At 42.0% G+C, this 11,195-nt stretch overlaps 1 protein-coding gene across 17 annotated transcripts in view; it reads left to right on the forward strand.

The window, feature by feature from the left end:
* The window catches only part of add1 (adducin 1 (alpha)), a 26,412-nt gene extending 15,364 nt beyond the window's left edge, over positions 1 to 11,048 (forward strand). For 2 of the 17 annotated variants that reach the window (XM_048258187.1, XM_048258190.1), the window contains exons 14-19: positions 1,931 to 2,017; positions 3,113 to 3,269; positions 3,551 to 3,877; positions 4,771 to 4,857; positions 7,831 to 8,997; positions 9,513 to 11,048. In XM_048258187.1, coding sequence (XP_048114144.1) covers positions 1,931 to 2,017; positions 3,113 to 3,269; positions 3,551 to 3,877; positions 4,771 to 4,857; positions 7,831 to 8,123 — 951 coding nt within the window. In that variant the 3' untranslated portion in view covers positions 8,124 to 8,997; positions 9,513 to 11,048. Of the gene's footprint in view, positions 1 to 1,930; positions 2,018 to 3,112; positions 3,270 to 3,550; positions 3,878 to 4,770; positions 4,858 to 6,361; positions 6,397 to 6,986; positions 7,003 to 7,830; positions 8,998 to 9,512 lie in introns of those variants that run through there. The other 15 variants (XM_048258196.1, XM_048258203.1, XM_048258191.1 and 12 more) reach the window with 12 other exon arrangements.
* Positions 11,049 to 11,195: the final 147 nt, after the last annotated feature.

An 11,195-nucleotide genomic window follows, 5' to 3' on the forward strand; every position in this document is an offset into this window, starting at 1 on the left:
AGTTGAGTTTTTGTTTGATTTGAATCGGCTTGAGGGCAACTCAAGCGTCTTACTTTAGTCCAGATCACCTCCATGTGTCCATGTAAGATGAGTTTGCATGGCTCTCTCTCTCTCATGCCGCTGTGTCCACCCCTCTGTCCTCTGTCCTGCGTGTGGTCATCATGTTTGAGTCCGGTCCAGTGGGACCTCAGAGAGATTGAGTAGTTCAGTAGAGAGAGAAATTGGTTGGATCGGTGTTCAACATACTTTGAAAAGTGTTCACTTACTCTACTCGTGCAACATAGATTAGGGTTCATCCACTACCACTATACCGTTGAGTACTGTAGCCTCATTTGCTCATGGAAAATGTTAGAAGAATATGTATAAAAATTCCATTTTACCTCCGATAAGGAGATAAATGTTTTTTTTTAACCTGTTTCTGTGGGTTGGTTGGTTTGTTTCTTGACAGGATAATGCAAAAACTCCAGACCCTATTTTCATGACACTTGGTGGAAAGGTGGAAAAGTGGAAAGGGCTTCAGAATCCATTCAGTTTTCAACAAATCAAACCAATTTCGTTTCACTTTCGCTAACATTGCAAGATATGGCATTCCCAGGGCACCTGCAATCAGTTTTGCTTTCTGAAATGTCATGGGTTCAAGAAACACCTTGCCACCAAATATTATGAAAATTGGGACGATAGTTATTGCATAATCCTGCTAACAGACAAACTAATGAACAAATGGATGTGTGTAAAAACATAACCTGTGTGGCAAAGGATTTCATCTTATGAGCTTAGAGGAGGTATTAGAAATGCACAATTAATCCATTTGAAACTAAATGGCAATTTGACCTGATGCTATTAGCTCCTCGCAAAGGCTGCAATTAATTGTGTAGCTTGCAACTTTGTCCCAGTGGTTAATCTTGTCACATCTATGATTGTTAAATTCATGAAATCCTCCTTGTGTGACAGACAATGAAGATCACCTAACATGACCGCTGTGCTTCTCATGTGCCCCAGTCAGAAGTGCTGTGCTACTCATGCACTAGGCATGCGCCCCAATCAGAAGTTGACCAACTTAAAGCAACATTCATATTGAACTGAAGCTTGTGTAGCGCTAGCCAGCTGGTATGTAGCAGTGCAGTATGTATGTCAGGTAAAGCTCCCTGTAGATGCCCTAAGATACGCGCTGCTAAGAGACGTTAGCACCCATGGGCTTGCACCCGCTAGGTGCTGCAAGTTGCGGGTTCGAGTCTGGGCAAGTGCATGACTGAGCTATGCAGTCAACACAATGCAGATGCAATGCCGTTGCTGTTGTAGATGTATATAGATGGGTTTCTCTGTCAGTATGTGATCTTCCTATACTATTTGTATTAAAGCATTGTGACCGAGGAGGTTATTGACCAATACATTGTCATGGATTACTCATGTATCGGTTGTATGTTTGCTTCTTTTTGAAAGACTGTGTTGTGAGTAATAGTAATAATATAACATGGCAAAATACTAGAAAGGTTCAAGACCTGTATTAGATACACTATGACCTGCAGTATCATGCTGGAGTGCATGATGGAGAACATTTGTATTGCTTGTGATGCTCGAGTTTGCTTCATTTGCTTATCTGCATGTGTATCCCTGATTTTGTGTGGGTGTTTGTTTGGTTGTGTGGCTGCATGCTTGTGTGTTAAATTGTTGGTTAGTGCAGTATTTTAGGGTATGTGATGCGTATGAAATCCTGTGCTTGGATGGTATGAGTGTAAGCTAGTATGATGGCATGCATGCGAGAATGAGTGACAGTGATTATTTGATGGTTTGAGGTGAATGTGTGTGCGTGTGTGTGTAAAGTGGAGGAAGAGGACATCTGGTGTGCTTGTGTTGCAGTGTGTGTTCTATCTAGCATGCCGATATGCCGGGTGATTGGGTTCTGTACTCCTCACCCGGTTTGCTGTTGCAGGACGCCCCTCTGTCTGACTGCACGGACTCTATCGATGGCCTTGATCTGTCTGAGCAGGTCTATAGCCCTGCTAGGTCTATTAGAAAGGTACATCAACAGACATGACTAGCTGCTAACTCACACTGTTCCTTCCTCTCTCCTCATTTGGTATCTTCTCCGTCTGGTTACTAGTCCACAAGCTATATACTCATTATCCATACATCTCATTTCATGTCATTTCATTTATTATACAGGAAAGGATTAACAATTCAAAAAGTAACAATTACAGTTACAGTTAAATGGGCCTAACTCGGTTAAAACATGTTTACAGCAGGTTCCTGTTCCAGCACATACATGACAGAGATCACATCCCAATGCAGTCAGGACAAAAAGCACAACAATCCAATCCAAACAAAACCTAGCTAACGGACGTCAGCAAGGCTAAAGATAATACAAAACAGACAATACAGATGGCTACAACACATACACTTTCAAGGGGGAGAGGATTTGAGCGGTGTGAGGGTTACATATCCTTATTGACATCATGCATTGTTTGGTTGTTTTTTTGGTACTCTCTGATGCCATAGTTACGTTCAATCATTTGTCTTCCATTCAGCGTGAAATCTCATGTATGGTCACCATCATGGTGACTCTTAGCTTCTGACTGTTGACTCTAGTGACAGTAATCACTATTTGCAGCACTTACGTTTGCGAGGATTATTCCTTATTCTGACTTTGACCAAGAATGTCCATGGCCCAATTGTGTCAGCTGACCTAGTTAGTAAACGTCACACAAACATGACTGTTCCATGGAGGATTTTGTATGGATTATTCTGACTGTGGTTTTAAAACTCCTCCATCTGTCACTTCTATAGTCAAGCTGACTGGACAGTTCTGGTCTTCCTTACAAGCATGAGCTGTGTATGATCAACTGACTTATTTTTTAATAATGGTGAATATTATATCACAATGGGTCTCCAGTTATTTGAATGTCTAGATTGACTATAGTGTTGTTAAACTGTTTACACACAATATATACCAACGATTTTGCTTGACTAAAAAGAAGCTACTCTGCGTTTCCCTGCCTTATGTGAGGTGAATGTGGCCAGAGGGTTTCCAGATTCCAGATTTGAAGGTCACAACTTAATTTGTCCTACCGGTCTTAAGATTTTGCTTCCCTTCTACCTCTGTCCCTCTGTTTAGGGGGAACTAGTGACTGCCTCCAAAGCCATTATTGAGAAGGAGTACCAGCCACGAGTTATCGTCAGCAAGACTGGACCGAACCCGTTCACCAAGCTCACAGACCAGGACATGGAGGAGTACCGCCGGGAGGTGGAGCTCAACCAGAAAGGTGTGGAAGGTAGGGCTGCATCCATTGCTAGGTCTCAGGTCTCAGAAACGGTGGAAGTTAACAAGAGAAGATTAGCAAAAGATTTTTTCTTGCCCTGGTGAAAACCAACTATATCACAATGGTCACTACAGCTAACATGGCTGATGTTAAATGAAGCATTGGATGCACTCGATTGTACTTTTTTGTCATGACTTTTTTTTGTCCTCCCTCTCCTAATCCTACCAAACCAGCACACTTGCACTTCTAAGCTCATCAAAGAGCTTTTGGAGAACCTGTTGTGTTGTATTCAGTACAGGTTGAAAGCGGGACCCCTTCCAAGCCCAGGCTTACTGGAGAGAGTAGTTCCATCCCTTGCCCTGCAGGGGACCACGTGAGGTTAACCCTCAGTGAGGCAAAGGCAGATGAAGAGTGCGAGGAGTCCACCATCTTGGCTGCCACGTCCTGCTCCTTCGCTCCCAGCCGAGACAGGGGGTCGGGCTCCAACTCGGCCGAGAGGAGCTGCTCATCCCCAGGAGGGGCCACCGCATCCTCCCACTCCCCCCACAAGGACTTTCACTATGCCGTACTGCGAGCGTTGAGCTCCAACACTCAAATGGCGGTTGAGCGTGAGTCTCCAGGTACAGGGGAGCTCTTGTCTGCCTGCCTCGCCTCCGTCCTGCCCCACTGGAGCCACCGTCTGTGGGGCCGGAGTCTGCCCCCCCCCCCCCCTGTCTTGTCTTCCCCAGTAATCCGGTGCCCTCCTCAACCTGTATCATCTCTTTCCCCACTCCCTTTCCCGCCTCTTCAAAATGATTTATCAAGATACAATTAGCTATGATTTCTCCACGCAATCTTTGATTTCACTCTTGATTGTGGTCTACACAGCGGACTTTGACAATGTTGCAGTCTTTGGCATTTGAGGCAAAGTGGGCAAAGGGACTACTCTCATCTTCTAACCTGGATTTGTTGTGTGCTGGGGTTCGTTTATTGTGGCACTTGTACTAATAAAAGCAGTTGGTGGGCCCTCAGCTCATCCTGGAGATGGTGGTGCTCTATGAGGTGGAGGTCCAACGCTATGTTCCCTTGTGGGTGGAGATGGTGGTGTTCTATGAGGTGGAGGTCCACCGCTATGGTGCCTTGTGGGTGGATTCCTTTGACTCTTCTGCCGTCTGCTCATCCTGCTCTAATCAGTCCTTGCATTTGTTTCTGGTTTGTGTGCTCACCTCAGTGGGGTATTGCCATTGCAATCTGATGAAATGTCACTGGCATGAAAAAAAGAGGCATTGCCAAACTTTCAATATTTTAGTACTTGTTATGGAATTTATCTAAACAATTTAAGTGCTGCCATTTAGTCAAAATTTCAGTGTGATTTGCTCGCTGAACTGCAGAATGATGTATAACAGAGATAATTACTGATTCCCGCCGAAATAACAAACCAAATGTAAGCCTGTAAAGTGCCTAAATGGACTGAAATGTAGCCAATTAAAGCAGTGCAAAGCCCACCATTAAATGATGCACGTTTGTGTCGCAGACCAGCAACAAGAGCCTGAGGAGGGCGAGGTGAAGGAGCAGAGCCCCACGGTCACCCCTCCCAGTACCCCAGTCCGACCAGAAGAAGGTGGGTCTCGCCTGATAGGCCGGTCACTTCCAAGCATGGCTTTTATGGGTTGTGTTTATTGTGTGTCTGAAAGGGCAACCCTAGGAATGCTTTCGATCTTGTCTTTGTCTTTTAATTGTATGTTCTTAACAACCATAGGTGTATAATACTGTTTCATATGGGTAATAATAGACCAAGAGGTTTGCTGTATACTAGAAACAATTCATAATTCTATAGTATATCCGTTTCACTTACTAGAAGGATAATTTAAAGGTATGTTAAAGGCTAATGGTGAGCTAAACTATTAAGAGCAGAAACCTTAAGAATTTGTTAGTGTTGACAAACATTCACAGAGGACTCAAGGCAAACAGAAAACTGTTTGCAAATGTTTGTGAATTTGAGCACACCTGAGTTTGAGGAGGAAGTTCTCCACGAACATACAGGGGAGCTAGACAAAGGGTTGCTGTTAAATGGAATATTTAGTGTATATATACTCCCGTGAAATTTTTACACAAAATCGTCCAAATTTAACTGTTAAACATGCCCACCACTGTTTGCCGAATTTGAACATACCTCAGAGGTGTAAACTATATTTCTCTCCAAGTAAATTGATCCCAAATAAGTTGATTTAGCTGTTGGGGGGGTGGCTGTTTAGGCTAACCAGACTGAGGCATTACAGGCTTTAGGAACCATTGCTCGTTAGTAAGAAGGTGACTGAACACATACTTGTGTTTTGCAGACATGCAGATAGTAACTGAAATGAGCTATGTTGAATAAGAAATGAGTCAAGATCAATTTAGAAACTAAGAATGAAATAATTGTTACTTTTCTTAAACTCATCATGATTCTGTCTATCTTCCCTCTTTCTTTTTGAAGATGTTATTTCTCCTCTTGGTCTTTATTACCTTTGGATTACACATATACCTGTTACTGTTTCCCATGAATCCCGAAATAATTACAGCAGTTTCACAAATCTGTCATTTTGTGAAACGGCAGTGATATGTGATATGGATAGCCATTTGTTATGGAGACAGACAGGGGCTTTAGAAATAAATACATGAATAAGAGATATGGATTCAAATATGAATGCTTTTTTCACATGCCCTTAAGGCATTGTGTCAGCTGACTGTCACTAGTTCTGTCACTAGCACTGAGCTTACATAAATTTGTATAGCACCAATGCAATTTCCAATTGGATTGATTGAATGAAACTGAATAAATATTTTACTAAAGCCTGTTAGAGGACTTCTCAAAGATGTTCGAATCAATTTAGAATGAGAATTTTTTACAGGTATAATCTAATCCACTGCCTTTCAAGGATGTGCCACTTGTCTGTATATCTTCCACATCCATCTTTTCATACTCATCTTTCTGGGGTCTTGTAAGAATGGCTTCTGTCCATTCTTTTTTTCCTGGTGGTCTGTTTTGTATTTCATTTAACTCCTTTTGTTTGAACACGGTGGCTGTGGTTTGGACTTGCATAGACATTGTTGCTCTTTCTTCCTTGTGGCTGCGTTACAATCAGGAGAAGGAAATGCAAAAGAGTACCTGTTGCCCTAGTAAGTATGGTCCCCCTGGCCCTCATGCTTGTGCTCTGCTGTAACCTCTCTCTGCATGGCTTCATTCACCTGCCTCTCTCTGGCCTTACTCATCTGCAGGGGTGGATTCTCTCCCTCTCCCCTTTTACTCCCTCTCCTCCTCACACACACTCCGCTCCTTGACCCTCTATGTTTCCTAATGTTCACTGGTGTCACTCTAGAAGCCCTCTAAATCAGTCAGCTTAATAGTTTGTAGTTGTCCTCAACAAATGGAAATGTAAGAACATTACTGAAGCTTCATAAACATGAGGATCATTAGCATCATATCTATGTTTTATGAGTCCTAATTATTTATGAATCTGAAGCATTGGAAAGCAAAAGCCTGCTAGTTAAATTCACTAGAGTGCTTTAAGGTGGACCCAGCAACATTTTTCCTATCAACGTATAGATTTGACCTCTTAACCTTTTTTCTCTTGAGTTACATTTTTGTGGTATTTTAAGCAAACACTCCTAGTATGCTGAGTAAAAGTGTAACTGTTTTAGCTTAAATGTTGTAGAACTGTCTTGATCCAGGTAAGGTATGTGTTTGACTCGATCATGTTTCTGTTCCAGACAAGGCCTTCTTCAGGTACATGGTTTACTTTTTATTGCTGGAGTGTAGCCCTTTCCTACTGTAAATGCCGCATTGCTTTGCAGCCTGTGAAGTTTTGAGCACTGCATAACATTTTTAATTCACAGTATTGATCAGGAAAACTTGTTTCCTACGCATAGAGTATATTTAATCAAAGCTTCCAGTTCAGCATCAGTTTTAAATATTAGATCTCAGACTGTGGATCAGATTCTACATGATCAAACAGAGCAAAAACTTCAAAACATTTGATTAGCCACCATGAGCAACCAAAAATTGTATGTGCTTATTGACTGGTTCTTAGATAGGCTATGCTGAGCTACAGCTAAATACACTGTGCTGCATTGGGTCATGAATGGCAGGTATGAACATAAACTGGACCTGATTAATATGTTCCACACAAGTTGGTGAGCATAATGCTGAGCTCTGTTCTTGCTCGAGACAGATGCAACTAAGAACCTAATTACAAGATCAACTTCTGTGAGTCCAGATGTTTAGTGTGATTCTGGTCTCTAAAAAAATTCTCCATTTGGCTTAATAGTGAGTAGGGCATTTAAAATAGTTTATTTTTGTATACTGCGCTCTCCAGGCAATATGGCTGAGACTATGACAAACACTATATGACTATATCAAACAAAATAACTTTGATCTGCAAATACCTGTGCAGTGCTTGTTTGCTTAAGAATGTAGAATTCATAGAAAAGTAGCTTGCTCTTGTTTGTGTGAGGGAATGACGTGTAAGTCTTCAGCAAGAATTGGTAAATGGTCCCAAAAGCTGCCAAGCATTTGCTCTGTCTGAGATCCTCTGTGTCTCACCCCTACCTTCAGAGTCCCAGCGAGATCAGACCTTTAAGGATGAGAGTGACGCAGCCACACTGAGACAGACCCTCCCCGATCTGACCCCAGATGACCCCTTCGAAGCCCCCGCACTTCCCGCTGAAGACTCTGGCCCAACCCAGGCAGACCTTACACAACAAACGGAAGGGGATGAAGCAGGCGGTCCTGATGATGCTGCCGACCAAGGCAGCGATGAGTCGCCCAGCAAATCCCCCTCCAAGAAAAAGAAGAAGTTTCGAACACCATCCTTCCTGAAGAAAAACAAAAAGAAGACCGAGACCTAGCTCTCTGATTTGGGGAAAAGGCCTTTTTCCTCTGTTTTAGTTGAATCTTTTATATATGTTCTCCTACAGTGCAGTGTGTGCCAATTTTTTTTTTTTTTTTTTAGAACAGTGGCTCAGAATTCCTTTAGTTTTGTTAACGGCTTTTACTGATGAATGACTGCATCATGTCTGCTCCAGTATGGTCGTGTGGCTTTTTTCGCATGTTTGTTTTGGCCCACATATAAAGTGAGCTGTTGATTTGATATTTTTAAGAAAAGACGGCTATACCCAGTTAATCACCCGAATGTATTGGGATTGTATAAAAATTGTACTCAAGTGTCTTTTAAAAAATGAATGCAAAAATAAGCTTTTAATCATGCTACTTATGGTATAAAATAACAATTATGGATTTACAAAATGCACGGTGCTGATTTCTGATGTATATTACATGCAATCCTGTCATTCTTTGGAGATGGCCATTTGCATTGCCTGATGAGGCTAAATATAATCATGACCTCAACAATATATTATGGAAAAATGACAGATGAATGCTAGAAGTCATGAGCAAATGTATTGGGCTTTGACAGGCTCTCACCCCAAGGCCACCCAAATGGAAACCATGAAAATGCAATCTTCACTGTACCTTTACTAGCCTGAAGTTGAGGATGGGCCTAGTTTGAAGTAATGTTTTACTGTGTTTTAATTATTGAGGAAAAACTATATGCAGTTTTGTTCTTTTTTTTTTTTTTGTATTATTATTTGTTAAATTACTCATGTATTACCTGAAGAAACCATCAGGCCCCTAATCAGCGCAAGCCGTGTTTGATATTAGGCTTTCCAGGGACAATGAGGTCCCCCAGATGTGTTTGATATTAGGCTTACCAGGGACAATGAGGTCCCCAGATGTGTTTGATATTAGGCTTACCAGGGACAATGAGGTCCCCAGATGTGTTTGATATTAGGCTTTCCAGGGACAATGAGGTCCCCAGATGTGTTTGATATTAGGCTTTCCAGGGACAATGAGGTCCCCAGATGTGTTTGATATTAGGCTTACCAGGGACAATGAGGTCCCCAGATGTGTTTGATATTAGGCTTTCCAGGGACAATGAGGTCCCCAGATGTGTTTGATATTAGGCTTTCCAGGGACAATGAGGTCCCCAGATGTGTTTGATATTAGGCTTTCCAGGGACAATGAGGTCCCCAGATGTGTTTGATATTAGGCTTTCCAGGGACAATGAGGTCCCCAGATGTGTTTGATATTAGGCTTACCAGGGACAATGAGGTCCCCAGATGTGTTTGATATTAGGCTTTCCAGGGACAATGAGGTCCCCGTTGTTTTGATATTAGGCTTTCCAGGGACAATGAGGTCCCCCAGATGTGTTTGATATTAGGCTTACCAGGGACAATGAGGTCCTCCAGACGCCAAATAACGGAACCAAAAGAATCTTCTACTTCACAAATTCACACAATAGGCTAGGCTACTTTGAAATGGCCTTTTAATGGAGTTTTAATTTGTGACTACTCTTTACATGCATTACATTCATATACATCAGATACATATGCATATACACACATCACTGTAGGAAGTACACTGCCTGGCCAAAAAAAAGGTCGCACACTAATATTCCGTTGGACCGTCTTTAGCTTTGATTACGGTATGCACTTGCTGTGGCCTCGTTTCCACAAGCTTCTGCAATGTCACAAAATTTATTTCCGTCCAGCGTTGCATTCATTTTTTGCCAAGATCTTGTATTGATGGGAGATTCGGACCATTGCACAAAGTCTTCTCCAGCACACCCCAAAGATTCTCAATGGGGTTAAGGTCTGGACTCTGTGTCGGGTGATGATTTTTCATGCTCCCTGAACCACTCTTTCACAATTTGAGCCCGATGAATCCTTGGAGTATGCCCGTGCCATCAGGGAAGAAAAAATCCATTGATGGCATAATCTGGTCATTCAGTATAGGTAGTCAGCTGACCTCGTTCTTTGGGCACTTTGGGCTTTGGGTTGCTAAACCTAGACCTGACCAACTGCAGTAACCCTAGATCATAGCACTGCCCCCACAGGGAGGCTCTTACCTATTTGCTTAGTTAAATCCAGGTGGTGACCTTTTTTTGGCCAGGCAGTGTATATTCCCTGTAAAAAGTCTGTAAAAGTAGTTGTGCCTCATGGGGATCAGACAGAGGAACTGAGGAGCATATGCCCTTAGTCTTCCTATCCTTCCCTCTGTTCTGGTCCAGAGAAACAAATGACTTAGTCAGACTTGAGAACAAGGATATTGAGATGTACCATACCCATAAAACTCTTAAGTCTTTAGAGTTTGTGCTTTTCATAAGAATAAGCATCTGAGCCATTCTTAACGCATTATGTGTGTGAAAACCACTGTGAGAATCCTCAGAAAACCACTGCCTGACACAGAGATCTGTTGCTTCCCTCTCAGCAGAGTGTTTGTGTAGTAACGTTACCACTCTGTTCAGGGCAACACAAAGATAATTAGGACACCACAGTAACTGTGAGTAGGGTACTTAATGCAAACTGGATTTTTGTCTTTTAGGTTGGCTAAGACTGGACCAGTTATTACCACACTAATAAGGCTTGGTTAGACCACTATTAAATCAGTATGTATTTTGTGCAAACTGACAACATAGACGTTTCTAAAAGGACTGCATGGCATTAAAAGCTTAAGCTTGTATTGTTTATTTTCTGTACATTTAATGCTGTATCCCTGTTTCTTCCATAATGTGCCCAACTGGCATTTTACATATAGCCTAATAACATGACTAAGTCACACTTTGTTTTGAGTGTTTAGAATTAATTATGTTGTTTTATTATAAACATGCAGCTATGTTGAACCTGTTGTGTTCTGATTCCTTTCTGTGAACATCTGCATTTCCATGGAACTGTTTAATTTGTATCCATGATTAAAATTCTCCTTCTAATCCCAAAGTTTGAAAGTGTGGCCTGTTCATTAAGACTCTTAATCACTCTTGAATGTCCTAGATTAGGCTATATCCTTTCATCCTTACTCCTACTTCCATCTAAATGGTCCTGTGGGCTGTGGCCATGTTTATGGATGAGTCACTCATGATTCTT

The sequence above is a fragment of the Alosa alosa genome, chromosome 12 (genome assembly GCF_017589495.1).
Source record: "Alosa alosa isolate M-15738 ecotype Scorff River chromosome 12, AALO_Geno_1.1, whole genome shotgun sequence".
NCBI lineage: Eukaryota > Metazoa > Chordata > Actinopteri > Clupeiformes > Clupeidae > Alosa > Alosa alosa.